Source organism: Dermatophagoides pteronyssinus, unplaced genomic scaffold (genome assembly GCF_027571235.1).
Source record: "Dermatophagoides pteronyssinus isolate colony J.1.1.1.1 unplaced genomic scaffold, Derpt_VIB-CSIC_2022.12 sq0025, whole genome shotgun sequence".
Classification (NCBI taxonomy): Eukaryota; Metazoa; Arthropoda; class Arachnida; order Sarcoptiformes; family Pyroglyphidae; genus Dermatophagoides; species Dermatophagoides pteronyssinus.
This window is the reverse complement of record NW_027461549.1, coordinates 479,562-504,514: the sequence shown is the minus strand read 5'-3', so window position 1 is coordinate 504,514 and position 24,953 is coordinate 479,562. Positions and strand designations below refer to the sequence as shown.

Genomic DNA, 24,953 nt, shown 5'->3' with positions numbered 1-24,953 from the left:
TTGGATTAAATCATAAACAATACTTATGATTAATTGCATATCCATAATAATAATGTTATATTTATCAAAAAATGTATCATGATGATTATAAATCTTAAAAAAGATACTCGTATTGGATAATAAAAAGTAATTTTTTAATTGATTTCAAATGAAAATTACAACAAAAAAAAACAAATTTAATGTGACGATGGAGGGTTATTATCATAAAATATTGTTGATCATATACATTGCACAATGATTTTAATGATGATTATCAAAAACAAAAAAAAAAAAATTACTCTTGTTGTTGTTGTTGTTGATGTTTGGAAAACCATTCCAGAAAATTCATGAAATTTTTACTATTCATTGAAAGATTATCATTAACAAATTTTGATAAAATATTCTTGAATATTAATAATTTGTTTGAAATCATTTCATAATTATATAATTCATAATCGATTATCAATGATAAATAAGTAGATATGGTTGATTTATTTAGAAATTTTTCAATAAATATTTGACAATGTTTCATTAATTGTTCATCACCATAACAATTGGCCAAATCAATAAATTCGGCAATATTGAATTGATTGATTTGAATTTGGCCAGTATGTAACATACGTAGATATGAATAATATACATCATAACTATAAGCATCAATCATTACTCGATTAGTATTTTCTTGCCACACACCTGAAAACATTCGATTATAATATTCTGATGACATTTTCAGATAACATTTACATGCCAGTATACGTTTGTCACCGATAATAAACTCGATATCATAATTATCCGGATTATCCAAAAATTCAATAAATGATAGCGGATCATTGGATTCATATGTATTGATTGTTGATGTTAGACCAAAAGTAATTGGTGATTCGATTAAAATTGAGACGGATGCTGCAGCAAATGAATCCAATTGATCATCCAATTTTATCATTGGTAATGAATTATCATTTTTTCCTCTACCCCATACATAATAACATGAAGATTGATCCAAAGCAAATGAAAAATTGTGATAATTCTTACAAGCTATACTTTGCACATTTTCAATAGGTATTTTTGTCGGCACTTTTGCATTTTGCTCATTATCATTATTTGGTTGTTTACCATAACCACATATAAAAATCTGACCATCCTCCCATAAAAATAATGAATGACTGCCACCGGCCACAATATTTTTGATTTTACTATTAATCGAAACATCAGGAAATGAAACAAGTGATGGTGTTGTTCGGTTATTTGTATCGCCTAGACCTAACTGTCCATAGTTATTATAGCCCCAGGAATAAATTTCATTCGTATTGGTGAGAGCTAGATTATGAAATCCACCACAAGCTATTATTTTGACATTATTCAAACCAGTGTTCACAAGAGTAACATGCGAATCTGAATTACCAGTCAATACACCATAACAATTATCACCCAAAGCGAAAACAGTACCATCTTGTCGTAACAACAAAAAATGAAGACAACCACATGCTATCATTTCAAAACGATCATTACCGTCAGATATTAATCGTAAATTATTATTCGTTTGCCAAGGTGAATTTTTATCACTGGCTAGATACACTAGTCTATCATCTGTTAAGACGACAACAAAATCGTCACCTGAATCGACTTGAATAATTTTCTTATCATTCAAAATGTCAATCTGTTGTGGTCGTTTGGGATCATGTTGTAACGATAGCCATTTGCATAATTCATCACCATAACCATAAGTGTTATCGTTGGTCATAAATAGATAACTAAATTTTTTGTTTGTATTGGTTATTTTAAAAATAGAAACGATGCTTGGAATAAATTCCGGATCAATATCTTTTAAATCATTTTGAAATAATTCAATATCCACATCAGTATCGGTTGGTATTTTTTTCATTGTTTTTTTTTCTTGAAAATTTAGTTTTGTTTGCAGCAAAAAAAAACGATATTCAACAATGGTCTATTAAAAACTGAACAATTTATTATTCAATTGATCTGATCATTAACAAAGAATTTTTGAAAAAAAAAACACAAATTGAAAGTAAACAAACAAATGAAAAAGGTTACTCGATATATCGTTGCATATGTATGCTCAAAAAAAAAAATAAAAGAAAACATCAACGCGCGCAACCGTTTGCGCAACACGTTTTTTTTAGCTGTCAAAATTGAAATGTTAATACAGGCATATGGGACAAAATTTTTTTATTAATTATCAAAATATTATTGACAAATCTTTTTCAAAAAATGATTATCGCTTAACAAAAAAAAATTTAAGAAATTCGTTAATATTTTCATTGTTTTCCAAAAGATTGTTAGTAATTTTCGGTAAAACCTCTTCGATGGTTAGCTGGACAAGTTTATCATTCATTTCATTAAGTTCATATTTATCAATCAAAGGAAAATAAATGAATAAAGTTCGTTCATTTAGATCCGTTCGTATGAATGTTCGACAATGTTTCATTAATCGTTCATCACCATAACAATTGGCCAAATCAATAAGTTCGGCTATATTGAATTGATTGATTCGAATCCGGCCAGTATGTAACATATGTAGATATGAATAATAAACATCATAATTATAATCTTTGATAATCACTTGATCATTTTCTTGCCATTCACCCGAAAACATTCGACTATAATATTCTGATGACATTTTCAGATAACATTTACAAGCCAATAAACGTTTGTCGCCGATAATAAACTCGACATCATAATTATTCGGATTATCCAATAATCCAATATTTGATATTGTATCATGCGATTCGTATGAATAGATGGTTGATGTTTGGCCAAAAGTAATTATGGAGTCGCGTGATATTGCTGATGCTGCAGCAAATGATTTCGGTCGACCATCCAATTTTTTGAGTGGGAACAATTTTTTACTATTTAATCTACCCCATCTATAATAATGTGAAGAATGATCCAAAGCATATGAAATAAGGTGATGATTCTTACAAGCCACACTTTGCACATTTTCAATGGGAATTTCTGTCGGCACTTTTGCATCTTGTTCATTATCATTGATAGGGCGTTGACCATAACCACATCCAAAAATTTGACCATTCTCGAATAAAAATAAAGAATGATTGAAGCCACCGACAATATTTTTGATTTGGCTATTAATCGAACCATCAGGAAATGAAACCAGTGAAGGTGTTGTTCTGTCATTTGTATCGCCTAGACCTAACTGTCCATACTCATTCTTGCCCCAGGAATAAATTTCATTCGTATTGGTGAGAGCAAGACAATGGCCTTCTCCACATGCTATTATTTTGACATTATTAAAACCAGTGTCGACGAGTGTATCATACGATGACTCTGAATTATCGGTCAATTGACCAATTTCATTATCTCCTAAAGCAAAAACAGTGCCATCTTGTCGTAACAATAACAAATAAAACTGTCCACATGCTATCATTTCAAAACGATCATGACCCATGGAAATCAATCGAAAAGTATTGTTCGTTTTCCAATCTCTATCTTCACTGGCTAGATACACTAGTCCATCATCAGTTAAAACCGCAACAAATTCATTACCGGATTCGACTTGAATAATTTTCTTGCCATTCAATATGTAAATTTGTTGTGGTCGTTTTGGATCATGTTTTAACGATAGCCATTTGCATATTTCACAACCATAAGCATGAGTAGCATCATTGGTCATACATAGAAAACCAATTTCCTTGCTTGCATTGGCTATTTTAAAAATGGAAACAATGTTTCGAATAAATTCCGGATTGATATCTTTTAAATCATTTTGAAATAATTCGATATCCACACAAGTATCGGTTGGTGATTTTTTCATCGTTTTTTTTTCATGAAAATTGAGTTTTGTTCGCAACAAAAAAAAACTACTCAATGGTCTGCCACACAATAACACATAAACAAATCACAAAATGTGTAATGAACACTACTCAATTGAGCAAAATTATCAAATGACAATGTGTGCACTATAACACCCATAAAAACACAAAAAAAAAAATTGATATTGTCGTTAAGGATCATCGGAAAAATTTGCCGTTTTTCAATTGTGTGTATACACTGGTTTAAGCTGGATAAAAAGGATGAGCAAAATTTTCATTCGAGAATCATCTATTTTGACAAATTTAATACAGATTTGGTCGAAATGGACGAATTTGTGATTTTGATAATTATTTGGCGCATAATTTGAAATAATATTTTTTTTTTCATTTTCAATATTTATCATTTTTTTCTAATCATTTTTTCAAATTGATTTGCTAATCAACAATAAAATATTCATTGATTGATTATTTTAATCAAAAAGCAAAAGATAGCGATAGCCAAGTTGAATATTTTTCTCCCTTATTCAAAATCAAACTCAGTAATGTTTATCTTTTAATGTTTTTTTGGTTTGTTAGTTTGTTTATTCAATCCAATCCGATCATAGTTCAAAATTCGAGGAGTATTCATGTTTTTAATTTTGTTTTTCTTCAAACAAACAAACAACCAAACAAATTTGTCACTTTGTTCAAAAATTGATTTTGTTTTCATTTCAATGCAAAACAAGAAAAAAAAAAGTCAACAACAACAACAACAACAAATTCTGAATGAAAAATGATATCGAAAACATTGAAAAATGATTTAAAATTTTTTCGTTTTTTTCATTTATCCATACATTTTTTATTCATTTTAATAATGATACAATTATTTTTCGAATCAATCGTTGAATATCGATTATTGGATCAAAATTATTTATCATTAATCGTTGATTCTGATGCTGGTAATGATGACAACAACAATTCAATACAATGTTTAAATATTTCAACCAAAATTCAAGATTTTATCATAAAAAGTATTCTGATTGATTCATTTTGATTTTCGCATGCAAAAAATTCAATAATTTTTTTCTTTTCTCTCCCATAATTTTCCACAGAAAATAATGTCGCACGTTTAACATTATTTCAGATAATATTTACAATAACAATCATAATATCAGCCATTCTAATGATCAATCCAAATTGGATATTAATTACAATACAAACAATATTTCAATCAATATCATTAATATTAAATTTATTTATACCATTTTTATCATCATATTCAATAATAATGTTAATCATATTGATTACAATTACAAGTTTAAATATTATTTGTATTATATTTAAAATTCGTTTAAATATTGATATTATTCGTCGTCGTCGTCGACGTCGTATTGTTCGTGAAATGATTGAAATCGAAGATGGTGATGGTGATGATGGTAAATCCGATAATATTCGTCCAGAAATAAGCGATCCAATTCCATTGGAACATCGATCATCGATTGTGCAGTTTCAATCGCATCATCCATCGCCAATGCTACAGCAGCATTATCAAACATTACCATTTACCACCATTGTACAGGAACAGATTCCATTTATAAATTCAAATCATAATCAACATCAACATCATGATGAAGGTCGTACAACATTTTAAAAATTTTTAAAAATTTTCTTTATTAACATTGTTGTTGTTGTTTTAAAATATCAATTTTTTTATAAATAAAAATTTTTTATTTAAAAAAAGTGCCGATATTTTAAAACTATTTATTCAAATTGATCATCTTTAGTTCTTGTACTAATTGTACTTGCATTTGTTACTCTAACCAAACGTAATTCATCATTTTCACTATCAATCAATAAAATTGTTGAATTTCTATCAATTGCCGATGTTATTGTTATTAAACGATTATCAAAATGTAAACGAAAACCATCGTTTGGTTGATCATGACCACGTACCATAAATGATAATGAATTTGTTTGCATAAAATTACGAAATATTGATTGATTAAATTCAATTCTTCGTTCATCCGAATTACTGAATGTTTGTTGATTATCCGATGGATCTTTTGGAACACTTGAAATTAACTATAAAAGAAAATAGAGAAAAAAAGAATTAATCGATTGTTTCGGTTCATCACATAAAATTCAAACATTTTTTACCTCCAATGCTAATGGACTTTCTTTAGCTAGATTTGCTACTTTTTTCGGTATATCGGAAAATTTATTAATAGGCATTGATAATCGTGGTAAACCCGAATGAACACATAATATATTTTCATCCACTAGTATAGCATATGGTAATAGATTGAATGCACGATTAAATTCGGTCCACATTTGACGACCATCATCTTGGCCATATTTTTGTACACATTCTTTTAATAATTCTTTTGATTGATCCGATGTTTCATTATAACCACGTAGTAAACAAACTTGATTCGGTGCTGCAATTTTCAATGCAAACAAATAACAAATAACATCAACATTTGATCTTGATTGCATTGTTGATCCTTGACCAGAAATATAATTTCCTAAAAATATTAGATTCGTTGTTATGATTGGCACTTGTGTCCAATAAACTTTTTCCAATGACATTAATGATTCAATACGGCCACAAATATCACCAATAACAATTGCCGGTGCATTAATTTTCATAAAACGATCTTCACATTCTAATATTAAACGAACAAATTCACATAATGTACGTATTGTTTGTAAGGCAAGTGGTAAATCTTCCGATGTTGAAAATAGATTATCATTTTGTAGATATGCACGTCGTACTAGATCTAAAAAATTACGACATATTGTATTCATACCGAATACATATTCGGCTGAATAACGTGATGGTGTTATTGTATCACGTATTTCAACTGTGAAAAAATGAACAAACACAGAAAAAAATTAATCAGAATCAGAATCAGAATCAAAAACTTACCATCAAATAAACGTAATGGTTTTACACAACGACCACTTGTATCCAAACAAACACAATGTGAACCAAATTTATATTTTTGTATACGACAACCATTACATGTACCATTACGATTACGATTTTTACTACCGGCACCAGCACCAGCACCAGCACTTGTTGTTGTTGTTCCTGTTGTTGATTGTGATGGTGGTGATTTATGATGCCGTACAATCATTGTACCTGAACGTGATTCTTTTTTCATTTTATTCATTTGTAACATTAATGTTATTATTGATTTTGTTGAACGTACTAATTTTTCTGTTCCTTTTAATATACGATTACGTATTGCTTGTTCAAATATTTGAAATGTAATTGGTTGTGCACTACCACCACCACTGCCAACAATATTATTTAAATCACGTATTTTTTTCTCTAAATCTTCAACCATTTGTCTTAATTTTTTTGTTTCTAAATTTGGATATAAATCATGTACAAGCGAAACAAATTCTTCAAATGATAATTCATCATTTTTTTCCAATGCATAAAAACGAAATATCATTTTCAAACGTATACTATGTTCATTACTTGTATTTGGATCTAAACAAACAATACCGATTAATATTTGATTAAAATCTAAATAACCTAAACGATTAATATCCAATGCATTGAATATCCATTCTTGTGCACTAGTATCACTACGTGAATAACCATAACGAATGAGAAATGTTTTAAATGCAGCCATACACATTAATGTTGATGGCCAACAATGTTCCATATATTCTTCATAAATAGCAATTACGGTTTCATTTGTCATTTTACATGCGGTTAAAAATTTTCCAAATATTTTATCCGTTAATATTTCACAAACATCATCTAATGTTTGTTCATTGATTTGTAAATCAATTAATTGATCATTTACTGTTGAACCACCACCAATTTGACTACCAGTTAATGTATCATCTAAACTTGTTGTCATTTGTTCAGCAAGTTTTTCAGTAAAATTTAACATTTCTGGTCCCCATAAATATTCATTCTGTACAATTTCATTCATTGTCATCCATGTTATTACTGATGAACGATCGGATTGTTCAATATCTTGACAACAAACATAATCACCTTGTTTTTCCATATGTACAAAATGTGTATAACGTATAAAATAACGATCACCAGACATTTGAAAACGTAAAAATTGCATTGGTGTTACTTGCATTGGTGGTAATTTTGAAACACCACCATTAACAATTTGCATTGAATCTTCATCATCTCTATAACCGAACAGCATTGTTAAACCATCTTGTGCTGCTTGTTCCCATGTAACATTATCTTGTAATACAATAAATGGTAACCAAATAATACTATCACGATTATTATTACGTCCACGTTTTAATCTTGTTATTGCAATACGATCATGATTTGGACACATCATAAAATAAACAATACAATCATAAAGGCTAACATTTTCAGGTAATGTACCATCTTCCGGTCGTAAACGAGTAATATCTAATATTAATTTTATACCGGGTGATCCAGAAATACCGGATGATGAACCAATACCAATCGAACCAATCGATTCAAATGATGATGATGATGATGTTCGTTCAATACTAGTTGATGGTGATCTTTTTGCCATTATTTTTTGCTTTGATATTTTCGAATTTGGCAACAACAATTTGAAACAAATGTTATTTCCATTTGTATTTATTTTCTTTCAGAACAATTTTTCTTCCAATTAATGCCATGTTCTATAATCGAATCGAATAAAAAAAATTTCGTAATTTAATAAACAAAAATCAATTTTCAGGGTCAAAATGAGTAACAACAACAAAAAACAAACAAACTACCTGTTGTTATATAAAATCTTTCTGTTTTTTTTGAAAAACATCTTATCTATTCAATAGATTTTGGATTTAGATAATCAAAGATGATGATGATGTTGAAATACGAAAAAATTTACACTTAGAGAGAAAGGGAGAAGAGATTGTTAATTATTCAAGGTCACTATCATGTACAGGTATTTTGTTTTGGATGTTTTTTTAGTTTCATTTCTCACTTTTTTTTATATTTCATTTTGCAAAATTTAAATCAAATTCAAAATGAACATCATTTTTCTTCAAAACATTCGAATGAAAACATTCGATTCACGAATTTGTTGTCAATTCGTTGATGACGCCTATTTTAATCCTTTTGATGATGATACAGTCGTTATAGTGATGATGGTGAAGATTTTGTTGTTTTCGATTTTCGACAAAAAAAATGAAAAATTCATTTGAACAAAATTCATTTGAACAAAATTAATCAATCAATCAAACCAAATATGAATATTCTAAAATTATCAATGATGTCTATTACGTCATTAAAATTGATTATCATCATCATAATCATAATCATAATTAATATTGCCGGTGTTGTAAATGGTCAACAACAACAAAAACGACAACGATCATCAACAACAACAACGCTCAATGTTAAGAAAAATATCAAATGTAATCGTACAAAATTTGAAAATGATTTTGATCGTTTAATGGTTGTTAGCCATTCGGAACGTAAATTTCCTGAAAATCAAAATGAATTGAAAAAATTTTGTCAGTAAGTTTTTTTCGGTTGTTTGTTTGTTTGTTACTCAGAATATATCCAAAAAATGATAATGTTTTTTCCCCTCTTTTCACAAAAGTGAATCAAAAGAAATATTTGCTTCATTAAACCAATATAAAGATCAATGTACAAGAGAAACATTGAAAAATTTTCTGGCCATAATTCTTTATTCAGTACGTGGCAATATGAAACGTATTTGTTCGAAACGTTTATCACAGCAAACATTATCATTAATTGATGCATCTGAATGTATGAATCGTAATAAACAACCGATTGGTCGTTGTATGGATAGTGCAAGTTTAAATTATGCTGCTATAAAACATATACAAAATGATAGAAAAATGCCACAACTTTGTTGTCAATTTGTTGAAATAATACAATGTTTTACACAGGTTATGATCAAAAATAATTGTGAAGATAAATTACCAGTATTATTGGAAACAATAACCGGTGTTGTTGGAAATTTTCTCGATTCTACTTGTGGTGAATATAATCTTGATACTGATAAATGTGAACAATTACCATCATTGCCGATTGAAAATTTACGACCATATTCAAAAAGTTTTGTTACAAATTTAGTCGATATATTTGAAAATGTTTAGAGAATTTTTTTTGTTTTTTGTAAAGAATTTCTTAAATAAAAATTATTTTATCAATTTTGTTTTCGAGAAAAATCTTTTTCAATTTCGATGATTGATTGAATCAAATCAGATGATTTGTTGATGGCGATGGTGGTGGTGGTGGTAATGAAAAACGCGAAACATGAAAATCAGAAATTCATTTCAAACGAAGCAAAAAAAACGATATTCTTTCGATTTGAAATGTGACATTTCAGTGGAAAAACATTCGAGAATGAATTTAATGAAAAAGATTATTAATGAGATTAATCCAGTGATTGCATCCAAATTAAATTTTAGAAAAGAAAAACAACAAACATCAAACATCACAAACAAAATTAAACGTAAGAAAGTGAAAAAAATACATACCCCCACCACCACCAAAACTAATGCAATATGTATTTTTTGTATATCAAATGAAATTCTTGATTTCTGGAAAAATTTCAATTTTTCTAGCTTGGGTGATTAGTGCAAGGAAAAAGTGATAAACTTCTTCTATGTAGAGATTTAAGAAGAATGTCAAAATTAATCAATCATTTTTTCGTATACGTCATTTTTTTTAAATTATTAATTTCCATAAATTTCATCGATTACTACATCAATCTTACCTTGGTAAGAGAGAAAGGTATCGTACCTTCGTATCGTCGTCGTCGAATGTATAAATATGGCTGAAAATTATTATCACCATCATTATCTTCATTGGAAACTAATTTGAATCAAATTTTGCAGATTCTGTATTTTTCTCTGCGTGTGAAAGCTGAATCTTTTTTCATCTAAAATTTTTTTGTTTTTGCTCTGTTTGAAATGATAACCAACCAACAACAACAACAACGATGATGACCAGAAAATTTTCATTGATAATCGCCATATGGATGATACTAACAACAACATCGGAAGCTAAAAAAAAATTTGACTGTGATCATTTAACTGATTTAGCTAACGATGTTATTATTGTTACATCAAAAACAAGAAAATTTCCAACAACATTACCGGAATTTTCTACATTTTGCAAGTTAGTTTCCATTGATTTTTCAATTTTGACTGATTTAACCCTTTTTTTTCCCTTTCAACAAACACATAGACAAAATCTACAGCTAGCAGCCGATGTAACAACAATGTCAAAACAATGTTTTAAAAATGAAATGAAAAATATTATTGCATTAGTTGGTTATTCATATAGACAACGTATGAAATTATTATGTAAACGTAGTAATAATAATTCAAAAGCAAATGCTGTTATATCAGCTGCACCATGTTTAAATCGTTTTCGATCAAAAATGGCAAAATGTTTTGATCGTACTGCTAATCGTATTGCAGAGATAAAATCGCAACCAAATAATTTAAAATTTCCATATCTTTGTTGGTAGGTTTTCCATTTTGTTCGTTTTCTTAAAAAAAAACTTTATTAATTTTCAAATTTTCAATTTTCAAACACAGCGAAACTGGACAAATACGAAAATGTATTGAAAAAATACAATCAGGTGATTGTAAAAAAGATTTACAAGGTTATATTGATAATGCATTAGAAATGACAAATGGTTTTATTGATCGTAGTTGTGGTGAATATAATGATGAAACAGATAAATGTGATCGTTTAAAACCAATAACAGTAAAAAATGAACAAACAAATCCAAGTCTTATTGTTAATGTTGCTGAATTGATTGCAACAATTGAATAAATGGAATTCAATCGATTGATTGATCGATCCAACCAAAAAATCAATCAAAGCGAATCAAATCAATTTTGAGTTTTGTAAAACATCATTAAAACACATCATCCACAAACACAAACACACATTAGACATGACCTTAAACAAGACAAAAAAAACTGAAAGGGGTACACTACTTATCATCAATCATTAACCTTGAAATGAATAAAAAATTTCCATTTTTTCAATTTTTTTTTAATTTTTTTCTTGTTCAAAATCGCATCTTTCTTTCTATTTTTTCGTTTTCCTCTTTTTTCCGTTTATTTTTCTCTCTCGCATATCGCATCGCATCTCTTTCATTTCAAATTTACATATTCAATTCAGAAAATTCATCCTTTGTTTGCTTGTTTGTTGAGAAAAGAAATGGCTTGACTAGGCAATAAATAAACATCCGAAGGATGCGCACTTTTCAAGATTTGCTCTTTTTTTTTGATGATAATGATGACCACGATACGATGATGATGATGATGTTATTATCCTCAATGATGGTCAATTATTTTTTTTGGCATCTTATTTCGCACATCATATATATAAGTGATGTGCAAAAAAAGAAAAATGTTCCAAAAATAAAATTAGCATCATTCGGAGAAAAAATCACATCACATCAAACGGATAACTTACCTTTGTTAACGACGCCATTTTTTAAATAATAATTTTTCTGTTTGTTGTCTTGAAAATTGTTATTCAATTTGATTCGATTCGGTCGATATTCCAAAAAAATGTTTTTAACGAAAAAATCCAAATTTTTCTTCTTCATAAATTTTCAAATTATAATCAATTTGATCATCAACAATATCGTGGTTATTGCGGTTAATCAACAAATAAATTCCAATTCAAATAATAATATTCGTTGTGATCGTTTTGATGATATGTTTAATGATTTTACAATGGTTTCATCAAATCGACGACAATTTCCAACAACATCCGATGAATTTATTAAATATTGCAAGTAATAATTTTGAATTTGAAATCCGTATTTTCTTTGGTGATTTTTGATTTGCATTTCATTTTTCTTTTTGTTTGTTTTTACGTAGAAAAAATATTGATCTTGCCAATCAATTATCACAATCGATAAAAAAATGTCTGGATGATAATTCAATGCGTAATATTGCATCATTAGTTTTATATTCATATCGATCACGTACCAAATCATTATGTAAAAATCGTAATAGTAAACGTGCACGTGAATATATTGATGCTGCACCATGTTTAAATCAATATAAACAACGTTTATCAAAATGTATTGATATTACGGCTAATAAAATTGGTGCCATACAATCGAGACCAAATAATCTAAAATTTCCACATCTTTGTTGGTCTGTTATTGATTAAATAAAATTTTAAAATTTTAAATTTTTGTAATTTTTACCTTGATTTTTTTAATTCATTTTAAACAGTGAAAATTTACAATTTCAACGTTGCATCGATAAAATATCGGCCGGTGATTGTAAACAAAAAATAACAGTATTTGCCGAATCAGCACAATCAATAATGAATGGTTTTATTGATCGTAGTTGTGGTGAATATAATTCCGATACTGATCGTTGTGATCAATTAGATCCAATCAATATTGGTGATTGGAAAAATAAATCAACCAAACCAAGTTTTATACGTAATGTTGCCGAATTAATTTCATCAATTGAATGAATAATGGAAAATTGAAACCATTCTTTTCTTTTTCGAAATTATCTCCGAATTATTATTACACCATAATGTATATTTATAACCAATTTTAAAACTTTTAAAAAAAATGAATAAAAAATTTTATTTTTTTACAAAAATCGAATCATTGACAATCGAACAAACAATTCAATTCAATGACAACAACAAATTCGTCCATCACTATCGATTATTTATTAATCAATGTCGTCGATAAGATTCGATGATATTTTTGTTATCTTTTATGTTAAACAATTCTGGATCACCATGACATACAATGTGTTTGTGTTCGAATGTGTTTGATGATGATGGCCAAGATCAAGTGATTGTGTTGTTTCAATGGCACAATCCATCAAATAATGTTTGTTTATTTTGTTCATAATGGATCGATCCGATCAGATAAAATCGATACGATCTTTATCGAACGATAGTTGTTGTTGTTTTTTGAGGTGTCAAAAATATTGATTTTCTATTCCCCATAAAACACATTAAATGTCGTTGTCAAGAATAAAAGATTGTTTTGTTTGGGTGCTGGAAACACACACTCACAAAACGAAAACAATGAAGACATTCAATCAATGATACGACAATGGTCTTGATGATGATGAAATGTTGGTGGTCAACGAAGATTTTTCATTCATGGTAAAATCCTTGTATTTTGATTGTTTACTTTTTGAAAATTTTCAAATTTTTTTTTTTTTGTTGAAATCGATATTGATGATGGGTTCATTGTCAGTCTATTTGTAAAAGAAATTAATGTACGATTTGTCAATATTTGTCATCAAATCCATCAATTATCATCATCGCGGATGCATAACTCTTCATTGAATGGCAATGGTATTGAATGATGAACATCAAATACATAGTCCTTTGATACGGACATTTGTCAAATTTCATGGGTAAAACCTTGTTGAATTTTTTTTTGCATGAAAAATTTTTCATTTTTCAAAAAACTTTTCTCTGTTTTGTCAACAATTTAGATCATTTGGTGTACGATTATCAACAATCTGTTGGAATAATTGGCATTCAATTCTTCGATTATCAATCAATGTATTATTGAATATATTGACTATTTATGGAATGTATCTTGAATCGGATCATACATTCGGTTCATATCGTACACGATCATATCTTTATGTACATTTTCATCGTGCTAGTATTGTTGCATCATATCCTATTTGTTATTTCATTACGATTATCTGTTATATTTGTTATGGTCATCATATTGTTCAACAATTAGATTCACCTATATTCAAACAGATTCAATTACCTGTTAATCAACAACAATTAAAATCGATCATTATATTTATAATCATTAAACTGGTTTGGGATTATCGTTTTATTGTTCGACATTTAATGAAAAGTTTTAATTCGGATTGGAATTTTAACATTGTTATTTGGTCAATATATTTATATGATACATCACAGATGATCAATTGGTATATATTATTCTATTATCAATGTATTACATATTTATCATTTCAAAAATTGATTTCAAAATTATCAACAACAACAACTTCAAAACATCAACGAAAAACAAATATAAATAATAATTTTACAATTGAAAAACGTTTATTTTGTTCAATCAGAAATCTTTCACAATCAAATCGTCAACTACAATATTATTGTTCATATTTATTAATAGCCATATTGATTGAACAGGTAAATTCAATTATACATTTTCTACTTTATATAATAATTGATCCATATAAAATGGGTATTATAATTCCGAATGTTATTGCACAAACTGTACGTTCAACTATTTGTTTTTTATTGGTTCGAATTAATCGTAAAAATATTCAATTTTTCGATCGAATTTATCATTATTTTCGTTTAAAATTTAATGGAAATCATAATCAAAATAATCAAATTACAATACGTTATTCAAAATTCAATCAATTAATAATTTATCGTAAATATTTTCAATTATCAATATTTCAATGGCTTAATATTGATTATTTATTTCTTATTCATATGTTTTCATTTTCATTGGGCTATATATTTATTATTTCACAAACAACCGATTAATTTGTTTCTTTTACTTATAAGTAAAAATAGTTATTATTATCACCTATCCGGTTATGTAATATATGTTTTTTATTATTATTTTATGGTTTGTTCGATAATCGATAATATCTATTCATACATTGAATCGATCCGATCGAATCAATAAAATCTTTATTGATTTTTATTTTGTGAATGTGTTTTTCGTTGTTGTCAAGAATAAGATTGTTTTGTTTTTGTGGGTGCTGAAAACGAATGACATTCCTAATCAATCATTTATGACAATAGGTTTTTTGATATGATGAAATGTTGGTGGTAAACAAATGACAACATTTTTTCTTATTCATTCATGGTAAAATCCTTGTAAATTTTCAATTTGTCATCATTATCATCATCATATTGGATGATTACATGGCAATGGCATTGAATGATGAACATGAAATACATAGTCCTTATATTCGGATATTTGTCAAATTTCATGGGTAAATTCCTTCATTGTTGATTTTTGTTTGTGTGTGTGACTTTCGTGCTCATTTTTTCAACCCTGATTTAGATTATTTGGTGTACGATTATCGCCAATCTGTTGGTATGATTGGCATTCAATTCTTCGATTATCAATCAATATTTTAATGAATATATTTGTTTTATATGGAATGTATATTGAATCGAATGAAACAATCGAATCATATCGAGTACAATCATATCTTTATGAACATTTTCGTCGTGCTAGTATTATTGTTTCATATCCATTATGTTATTTAATTACAATTTTTTGTTATCTACGTTATGGTCATCATATTATTAAACAATTAGATTCATCTGCATTTCAACAAATTCAAATCAATGGTAATCAACAATTGAATACAATTATTATTATTATTTTCATTGAAATTATTTGGAATTATCGTTATGTTATTTTTCATTTTTCAAAAATTTTTCATTCTGATTTGGATTTTATAATTATTGTTTTTTCAATTTATCTATATGATACATCACAATTAATAACATGGTATATACTGTTCTATTATCAATGGATACAATATTTATCATTTCGAAAATTAATTTCAAAATTATCAACAACAACAACAAAACGACGAAAACGACAAAAAACAAATAATAATTTTTCAATTGAACAACGTTTATTTTGTTCAATCAGAAATCTTTCTCAATCAAATTGTCAATTACAATATTATTGTTCATATTTATTGATCGGTGTACTAATTGAACAGACAAATTCTGTTATACATTTTCTTCTGTACGTTTTACTTGATCCATATAAAAGTGGTGTTGAATTAGCAAATGTTTTTGCACAAACAATACGTACAGCTTTATGTTTTTTATTGGTTCAAATTAATCGAAAAAATATACAATTTTTTGATCAAATTTATCAACATTTTCGTTTGAAATTTATTGATAACCATAATAATCAAAATAATCAAATTTCAATACGTTATTCAAAATTTAATCAATTATTAATTTATCGTAAATATTTTCAATTATCAATATTTCAATGGCTTAATATTGATTTTCTATTTCTTGTTCATATGTTTTCATTTTCATTGGGCTATATAATCATTATTTCACAGACAACCAATTGATTGATAATCGGGGTTCCAATCATCATCATCATCATCATAGAAAACATGAATCAACAAGAACATAATTCCAGAATTCATAATCCAATACTAAGAATATTTGTTCTTTTACATGGGTAAGTTGTGGAAAAAAAAACAAAATCTTTTCGAATCTCACAATAATTATTATTATTATTGCAAAAAAACAAAAAAGAACATCTGGTTTACAATTATCACCGGTTCGTTTTTGTTGGCCATCAATGTTTATATTTTTCATCAACATTGTTTTAAATATTTTCATTTTCTTTCTAATTTTCGGTGATCAATCAATTTGGTTTGAAATACATTTGATTGTAATCGAAATGAAAAAATTATATGAACAATATTTATTAGCAAATTATTATGCAATATTTCCATTAATTTATTTTGGTTTTATCGGTGCATATCATTTATATGGTAATCGTATTATACGAATGCTTGATTCACCAATATTCGATATTAATAATAACATTGATGATTGTCGACAAAATCGTTTGAAAATTATCGGAATGTTTATTGTAATTAAATTATTCTGGGATATAAGATATTTATTTGGTGATTTTTATCAATGTTTTCATTCAAATTGGTCACAAATTCGTTTGATTATGGCATCATATTTATTTGATTCATCATTTTTTATTAATTGGATAATACTTTATTATCATCAAATTTTATTATTTTTTACATTGAAAAAAATTCAACAAAAATTACCTCGAAAAATTTCAAAAATCAATAAAACAACAATAACAAATAGCATTTCATTGGAACAAAGACTATTTCGATCCATATTGATATTATCAAACGCAAATCGTCGATTACAATATTATTATTCATCAATATTATTATTATTGTTAATCGATCAAATTAATCAAATTATTGGTTTTTTATCATATTCGTTTTTACATCAAACAAATTTAAAATTTATTAATTTTAGTACAATTATTTCACAATTTAATCATTTATTTATATTTATGTAAATAATATTTCCAAAACATGATTTGTTTTGGAATGTTATTGATTGATTACATGTCCTAAATACCATCGTTTGGATGTTTTGTTAATCAACTAATGAATGTTGTAGCCTAATGAATGTAATTAACTGATTTAAATCTAGTATATAAAGCCTTCCTAAATTATCATTCAATCATCGAGTATTTTGGAGATCTATGATCTTCATATGCTTGGTCAATAAAATATTTTATTCTAAATTATATCCCGTTTTATCATTACAACGCCAAAGCTGCACACACAACATTCGAACACGTAAAGATTTACGTTGAACGTTCCCATTTATTAGTTACATTTATATTATTAATATTAATTAATCAAAAAAATATTCAACAATTTGATAATATTGATTATTATTTTCGTTTGAAACAATTTTGCCATCATTCATATCGTCATTTGAATAGTAATAATTTGTTAATGATCCAAATGAATATTGAACGTTATTACAAATATAATCAACTAAATATTTATCGTCAATATTATCAATTATCAATATTTACATGGTAAAATATTGATCTATTATTATTGATGAATTTATTATTCTTTTCATTTGGTTATGTATTGATTATATCACAAACAACAACATTGACGACGAAGATGACAATCGATTAATCGATTAATCGATTGATTGATCGATTGTAGTCGTTCATCATTATCATCATAAAAACAACAAACAAATTAATAAATCGAATGATTTCGTTTTTCCGGATCGCATTTCCAACATTATCTGAATATTTAGTGTTTTTTTAAACAAATTGGTGGAAAAATGTTATTGAAATAATGAAAATTTATAATCCATATCTACGTATATTTATTCGTTTACATGGGTATGTTTTTTTTAAATTATTTTTCTTTATTCTCAATTCGAAAATATTAGAACAACCGGTACACAGTTATCATCAATTGATTGGAATGATTGGCATTCAATCCTTAAATTAATGATCAACATTTCATTGAATATTATTACTTATTGGGGAATATTTATTGATTCACCAGTTGCTGATAGATTATTAACCGATTTGGAAATAAAAAAATTGTTTGGATATTTTCAAAAAGCTAATTACTATGCATTTTATCCATTTCTTTATGTCGGTCAAATCGTAATTTTTTTGATTTATGGACATCATATTATTGCCCGGCTTGATTCGAATGCATTCATTAAAGTTTACGATTGTAAACGAAATCGTTTGAAAGCTATATTCATATTTTTATTAGCATTTATTTTTTGGCAACAAAGATTCATCATCCGTGAATATCGTCATCTATCTAAACCATCATTTTTAATTGAATTTCGAACAATAGAATTATTGGTTGGAATATATTTCTATCATGCTACACAAATGACTAATTGGTATCTAATTTTTTATCATCAATTGATTACTCTTTTCACTCTCAAACAAATTGTCAAAAAATTATGGTCAAATAAATCGATGTTTCGACGGCCCGGTAAAGGAATGACAAATAGTTTTTCAATTGATCAACGATTATTTCGCTCAATAATTTTGTTATCCGAACAAAGTCGTCATCTGCAATATTATTTTTCTTACATAATGTTATTCCTTTTAATTGATTTATCCGATTCTATTATTGGTAATTTATCTTTTGTTATGATGGAATCATTTGGTACCGGTATCGGTTGGTTGTCATTATATGAACAAAGTACTCGTTGGTTATTATTATTAGCATTGATCGAATTGAATCGTCAAAACGTTCAACTTTTCAATCATATTGATCATCATTTTATACGGAAATTTACCGCCATACAAATCATGATGAAAATCAATCGTCACCATAATGATGATAATGAAGTAGCACGTTATACAAAATATAATCAACTAAAAATATATCGACAATATTATTCATTATCATTATTCAATTGGTTAAATGTTGATTATTCATTATTGATTAGTATATTTTTCTTTTCATTTGGTTATGTATTGTTAATTTCACAAACAACGAAAATCAATTAATCGATTGTTTCGTCCATTACAACAAATTAATTCGAATGAGTATTATTGCGATGAGATCAATTGTTTTTCCGGGTCGCATCAAAATATCAAACATTATTGAATATTTTGTTTTAAACAATCGGTGAAAATAAATAATGAAAATTCATAATCCATATCTTCGTATATTTATTCGTTTACATGGGTATGTTTGTTTTTTTTAAAGTATTTTTCTTAATTCTCAATTTGGAAATATTAGAACAACCGGTACACAATTATCACCAATTTGTTGGAATGATTGGCATTCGATTATTACATTGATGATTAACATTTCATTGAATATTATTACTTATTGGGGAATATTTATTGATTCACCTCTTGCTGATCAATTACTGACAGAGACGGAAGCGAACAGCCTGTTCAGATATTTTCAAAAAGCCAATTTCTATGCATTTTATCCATTAATTTATGCCGGTTCAATTGTCAGTTATTTGATATATGGACATCATATTATTGCCGCACTTGATTCGAATGCATTCATCAAAGTTTACAATTATAAACGAAATCGTTATAAAGCTATATTTATATTTTTGTTCACTTTTCTTTTATGGCAACAAAGATTCATCCTTCGTGAATATCGTCATCTATCTAAGTCATCATTTATAATTCGATTTCGAACAATAAAATTAATGGTCGGAATATATATCTATCATGCTACACAAATGACTAATTGGTATTTACTTTTTTACTATCAACTTGTTACCTTTTTCACTCTCAAACAAATTGTCAGAAAATTATGGTCGAATAAATCGATGTTTCGACGGCCCGGTAAAGGAATGACAAATAGTTTTTCAATTGATCAACGATTATTTCGCTCAATAATTTTGTTATCCGAACAAAGTCGTCATCTGCAATATTATTTTTCTTACATAATGTTATTCCTTTTAATTGATTTATCCGATTCTATTATTGGTAATTTATCTTTTGTTATGATGGAATCATTTGGTACCGGTATCGGTTGGTTGTCATTATATGAACAAAGTACTCGTTGGTTATTATTATTAGCATTGATCGAATTGAATCGTCAAAACGTTCAACTTTTCAATCATATTGATCATCATTTTATACGGAAATTTACCGCCATACAAATCATGATGAAAATCAATCGTCACCATAATGATGATAATGAAGTAGCACGTTATACAAAATATAATCAACTAAAAATATATCGACAATATTATTCATTATCATTATTCAATTGGTTAAATGTTGATTATTCATTATTGATTAGTATATTTTTCTTTTCATTTGGATATGTAATGTTAATTTCACAAACAACAAAGATCAATTGATCGATTGTTTCGTTCATCATCTAAAAACAAATTAAATCGAATGAATATTGATGAGAAAATGTGTTTTTTTCAAAACAAGAAAGAAAATTTATTAAACATAACATTATTGAATATTGGCGTCAAACAATCTTAAAAAAGCAATTGAAAATGATGGAAATTTTTAATCCATATCTACGTATATTTATTCGTTTATATGGGTATGTTTGTTTTTTAAAAATCATTTGTCTGATTGACTAAATCATTCTTTTTCTCAATTTCTAAATAGAACAACCGGTTTACAATTATCACCAATATGTTGGAATGATTGGCATTCAATCATTACATTGATGATAAACATTTCATTGAATATTATTACTTATTGGGGAATATTTATTGATTCACCGGTTGCTGATCAATTCGAATCGAAAACAGAATCAAATAACCTGTTTAGATATTTTCAAAAAGCCAATTTCTATGCATTTTATCCATTACTTTATGCCGGTTCAATCATCAGTTATTTGATCTATGGACATCGTATTATTGCCTCACTTGATTCGAATGCATTCATCAAAATTTACAATTATAAACGAAATCGTTTGAAAGCAATATTTATATTTGTGTTCGTATTAATTTTCTGGTATCAAAGATTCATTATTCGTGAATATCGTTATCTATCTATGCCATCATTTTTAGTTAGATTTCGATCATTAAAATTATTGACCGGAATGTTTATATATCATGCTTCACAATTGATCAATTGGTATCTACTTTTTTACTATCAACTCAATACATTTTTTACACTCAAACAAATTGTCAAGAAATTTCGACCCGATAAAGGAATGACAAATAGTTTTTCAATTGAACAACGATTATATCATTCAATAATTTTGTTATCCGAACAAATTCGTTATCTTCAATATTATTTTTCTCATATAATTTTATTTATTTTAATTGAATTATCCGATTCTATTATCGGTGGTTTATGTTTTGTTATGATGGAATCATTTGGTACCGGTATTGGTTGGATGTCTTTATATGAACAAAGTATTCGTTATGGTTTATTTTTAGCATTGATCGAATTGAATCGTCAAAATCTTAAACTTTTCAATCATATTGATCATCATTTTATACGGAAATTTACCACTATACAAATGTTGATGAAAATTAATGGTCGCCATAATGATGATAATGGAATAGCACGTTATACAAAATATAATCAACTAAAAATCTATCGACAATATTTGTGACGAAACGAGATTTAGCTCGTTTCTATTAGAACTTTCGAACTATTTTCCTGTTATTTTTCTTATATAAATGGTTGTATTTCATTATATTTTATTGAGCTGAATGTGATACAACCTGTAATAAACTACATTAATTCAAATTATTATATTCGTTTTTTTACATTTATTACAGGGATTACACGTCAGCATACTGATTTTATGTATGATTTTTGTGATTCTTTGTGATTCTTATGAATTTATGATTTTTTGTGATTTTGAGATTTTTATGAACTCTATGATTTTGTGATTCTTTTGTAGATTTTTGTGATTTTGTGAACCTTTAGAAGATTTTGTTGATTTTGGAACCAGAAACCAGAATTTATTGAAAATGTTTGTCAAAATGATTGCTGTACCTGTAGAGTTAAGAAAGAAATTATTGGCTTGTCGAAGAATTATATCACGTCTGTCGGATTGGAGATGGGATATCGAACATGCTGAAGCATTACGTGTCGAAATGGATTTTTTGAACGCAGAATTGTTTGATTTGGTTCCTGAAGACGAGGAAATCCCTTATGAGATTGAAGAAAAAGTTGAGCATTATAACGTGATGTTGGATCGTTATATTGATCGTTTGAAATCTGGCTCAGTCTCTTCGATTCTGAATTACAATGTGACGTCTTTAGATGGTCTGGCGAAATCAATGATTTGTAGCGAACATATCAATGTGAATATGAATGTATCGAAAGATTCTAACGAAGCAGTTCATGGAGATCTTGTGAACAATTTGGTTGATCCTAACAGGACGATTTTTGATGAACATGTGATGAACTTGGTCGATTCTCACGAATCTATGTCAAATGTGAATGCTGTGGGTGGTTTTGTTGTATCGTCAGCTAATGGTGGTCATGAAAATAATTTGGATGCTATGAAAAATGAACCGGAACCTGAATCGTCATCTCTGTTTGGCCTACGATTTCCTTCGAGAGAAAATTGTTCGATTGAAATTCGAGAAAAAACTAATGAACTTCAATGTTCGATTTTGGAATTTAAGAACGAATCGAATTTGTTATCGAAGTTTGAGTTTTATGATGAAGTGAACATTATGAAAGAAGCTAAAGGAATTGCAGATGGTGATGATTGTTTATCGAACTATCCTGACTTTCGTGAATTTATGTTCATGTTTACGATTATGAATACGAATGATGATGATTTTGTTTATGATTTTCTCGAATTAGATCTTATGAAAACTCAAAGTGATCGTTTAGTAATTATTGGAAAGATTTTCGATCTTTATGGTTTTGATCCTGGAAAGCTGAAATTTAAATTATTGTATCAACTGGCGAGTAATTTTGATTTGGTCGATCATATTCCGATCGGAATTATTGAACAAGTGATAAATCATTTGATGTTTAGGAATGAATTATCAGAATTGAAAATGTATCGATATCTTCCGGCTGGTGGAGAAATTTATGGTATTATGTATGTTTTTGTTTCTGCTTTTGGTTATGTCATTTATATTGAACATTTTGTTTTTGGTGATTTGTTATACCGTATTCATCCGATTTTTTCGAGTTTATTTACGTTTTGGTCGGATTTTATTATGAATTTTTATCGATTTGATTCTTGGTCAAGTGATCGAGATCGCCAAATGGCTGTCTTATTGAAGAAATCAATCAAAATCATTTATGTATTGAATTTATCGGAACGTCACGTTGTTGGTTCGATCATTTTTGTTAAGTTTTTCTGTAAAATCATTAACGCTGAACGATTTTTAAAGGATTTGAAATTTATTGTTGTTTATGATCTTGTTGTCGCCTCTGTTTATGCTTTGTTAAAAGTATTTTGTAATGTATCGATTTTAAGCAAAAAATTTGAATTTGCTGGTCAGGAGGAAGATTTTGGAAAATTAGAGTCTTTTGATCAACTTTTGAATTTTGTGCGTTGTTTATTACCCGAAGGTAATATTTTGTGTGATCACCGGACTTCGTTTTATCGTATGGCGCATGGAAATGTTTTTTTGGTTTTACCGTCGCTACGAATTTGGTTTACTTCACCTTTAGTATCAATTCGTATTGATTTTGTTTTACCGATGAATTATATGATCGTTTGTGGTTTAATTGCTTTTTGTATGTTTTCTCGTATTGTTTATCTAGTCATGGTTCAATTTTTGTCTGCTTTTGCTGTTTCGAATGTATTGAATCTAATTATTATTGTATTGTGCAGATTTCTCAAGAAAATATTTATCGTTATGGAATATGAAATTCGTTTTAATGAAAAATTTTGGCGTTATCATCATCTTTTGTCATTGTGCCTATTTAACGCTCAGAAAATGATTAGTTTTAAAATTGATAACTTGGTTATGGTCCTTTATGTTCTGGTAAATCGATATGAATGGCCGTTTTTTCGAATATTTTCTGAAGATGATGCTAGTACTGTTGGACATGAAAAATTCGAAATCTTTGAAAAAGTAACCGAAATGATACTTCCGATTAGCAAATTTTCGATTTGGAATCGCGCGGGGAGTGTGACGAAACGAGATTTAGCTCGTTTCTATTAGAACTTTCGAACTATTTTCCTGTTATTTTTCTTATATAAATGGTT

The 24,953-nt window shown here is 27.7% G+C and overlaps 11 protein-coding genes and 1 long non-coding RNA gene across 13 annotated transcripts; 9 read left to right on the top strand and 3 right to left on the bottom strand.

Moving 5' to 3' along the window:
• Positions 1-171: 171 nt before the first annotated feature.
• LOC113792665 (RCC1 and BTB domain-containing protein 2-like) lies at positions 172-2,028 on the bottom strand. Its single transcript, XM_075823296.1, has one exon. The coding sequence runs from the start codon at positions 1,859-1,861 to the stop codon at positions 275-277; it is 1,587 nt and encodes a 528-aa protein (XP_075679411.1). The 5' UTR covers positions 1,862-2,028; the 3' UTR covers positions 172-274.
• Positions 2,029-2,149: 121 nt separating this feature from the next.
• LOC113788464 (RCC1 and BTB domain-containing protein 2-like) lies at positions 2,150-4,110 on the bottom strand. The gene has a single exon (XM_027337917.2). It carries the CDS (start codon positions 3,767-3,769, stop codon positions 2,213-2,215), a length of 1,557 nt encoding a protein of 518 aa, XP_027193718.2. The 5' UTR covers positions 3,770-4,110; the 3' UTR covers positions 2,150-2,212.
• Positions 4,111-4,372: 262 nt separating this feature from the next.
• LOC113788452 (uncharacterized) lies at positions 4,373-5,486 on the top strand. The gene is made up of 2 exons (XM_027337905.2): positions 4,373-4,777; positions 4,859-5,486. The coding sequence occupies exons 1-2, from the start codon at positions 4,540-4,542 to the stop codon at positions 5,395-5,397; spliced, it is 777 nt and encodes a 258-aa protein (XP_027193706.2). The 5' UTR covers positions 4,373-4,539; the 3' UTR covers positions 5,398-5,486.
• On the bottom strand, positions 4,972-8,695 carry LOC113788451 (uncharacterized). The gene is made up of 4 exons (XM_027337904.2): positions 8,493-8,695; positions 6,676-8,393; positions 5,904-6,610; positions 4,972-5,828 (listed from the first exon to the last, which is right to left on the bottom strand). The coding sequence occupies exons 2-4, from the start codon at positions 8,279-8,281 to the stop codon at positions 5,508-5,510; spliced, it is 2,634 nt and encodes an 877-aa protein (XP_027193705.1). The 5' UTR covers positions 8,282-8,393; positions 8,493-8,695; the 3' UTR covers positions 4,972-5,507.
• A 60-nt stretch (positions 8,696-8,755) lies between these two features.
• Positions 8,756-10,872, top strand: LOC113788445 (uncharacterized). The gene is made up of 2 exons (XM_027337896.2): positions 8,756-9,237; positions 9,323-10,872. Exons 1-2 carry the CDS (start codon positions 8,966-8,968, stop codon positions 9,843-9,845), a joined length of 795 nt encoding a protein of 264 aa, XP_027193697.2. The 5' UTR covers positions 8,756-8,965; the 3' UTR covers positions 9,846-10,872.
• On the top strand, positions 10,553-11,756 carry LOC113788454 (uncharacterized). The gene is made up of 3 exons (XM_027337907.2): positions 10,553-10,872; positions 10,942-11,223; positions 11,298-11,756. Exons 1-3 carry the CDS (start codon positions 10,694-10,696, stop codon positions 11,536-11,538), a joined length of 702 nt encoding a protein of 233 aa, XP_027193708.2. The 5' UTR covers positions 10,553-10,693; the 3' UTR covers positions 11,539-11,756.
• Positions 11,757-11,864: 108 nt separating this feature from the next.
• On the top strand, positions 11,865-13,312 carry LOC113788453 (uncharacterized). The gene is made up of 3 exons (XM_027337906.2): positions 11,865-12,517; positions 12,603-12,884; positions 12,966-13,312. The coding sequence occupies exons 1-3, from the start codon at positions 12,288-12,290 to the stop codon at positions 13,213-13,215; spliced, it is 762 nt and encodes a 253-aa protein (XP_027193707.2). The 5' UTR covers positions 11,865-12,287; the 3' UTR covers positions 13,216-13,312.
• A 71-nt stretch (positions 13,313-13,383) lies between these two features.
• On the top strand, positions 13,384-15,255 carry LOC113788463 (uncharacterized). Its single transcript, XM_075823317.1, has 3 exons — positions 13,384-13,869; positions 13,964-14,126; positions 14,208-15,255. Exons 2-3 carry the CDS (start codon positions 14,056-14,058, stop codon positions 15,253-15,255), a joined length of 1,119 nt encoding a protein of 372 aa, XP_075679432.1. The 5' UTR covers positions 13,384-13,869; positions 13,964-14,055.
• A 1,152-nt stretch (positions 15,256-16,407) lies between these two features.
• LOC142645848 (uncharacterized) lies at positions 16,408-17,180 on the top strand. Its single transcript, XR_012846885.1, has 3 exons — positions 16,408-16,713; positions 16,818-16,942; positions 17,020-17,180. It is a non-coding gene; the product is annotated as an uncharacterized LOC142645848 (long non-coding RNA).
• A 284-nt stretch (positions 17,181-17,464) lies between these two features.
• On the top strand, positions 17,465-19,956 carry LOC113788439 (uncharacterized). 2 transcript variants are annotated; one of them, XM_075823262.1, is made up of 2 exons: positions 17,465-18,657; positions 18,730-19,956. In XM_075823262.1, the coding sequence occupies exon 2, from the start codon at positions 18,791-18,793 to the stop codon at positions 19,820-19,822; it is 1,032 nt and encodes a 343-aa protein (XP_075679377.1). In that variant the 5' UTR covers positions 17,465-18,657; positions 18,730-18,790; the 3' UTR covers positions 19,823-19,956. The 2 variants fall into 2 exon arrangements, with proteins under 2 accessions (XP_075679377.1, XP_027193692.2); XM_027337891.2 differs by having other exon boundaries at positions 17,465-18,679.
• LOC113788459 (uncharacterized) lies at positions 19,819-21,150 on the top strand. Its single transcript, XM_027337912.2, has 2 exons — positions 19,819-20,003; positions 20,058-21,150. The coding sequence occupies exons 1-2, from the start codon at positions 19,957-19,959 to the stop codon at positions 21,148-21,150; spliced, it is 1,140 nt and encodes a 379-aa protein (XP_027193713.2). The 5' UTR covers positions 19,819-19,956.
• A 33-nt stretch (positions 21,151-21,183) lies between these two features.
• LOC113788440 (uncharacterized) lies at positions 21,184-22,519 on the top strand. Its single transcript, XM_027337892.2, has 2 exons — positions 21,184-21,347; positions 21,416-22,519. Exons 1-2 carry the CDS (start codon positions 21,298-21,300, stop codon positions 22,374-22,376), a joined length of 1,011 nt encoding a protein of 336 aa, XP_027193693.2. The 5' UTR covers positions 21,184-21,297; the 3' UTR covers positions 22,377-22,519.
• Positions 22,520-24,953: the final 2,434 nt, after the last annotated feature.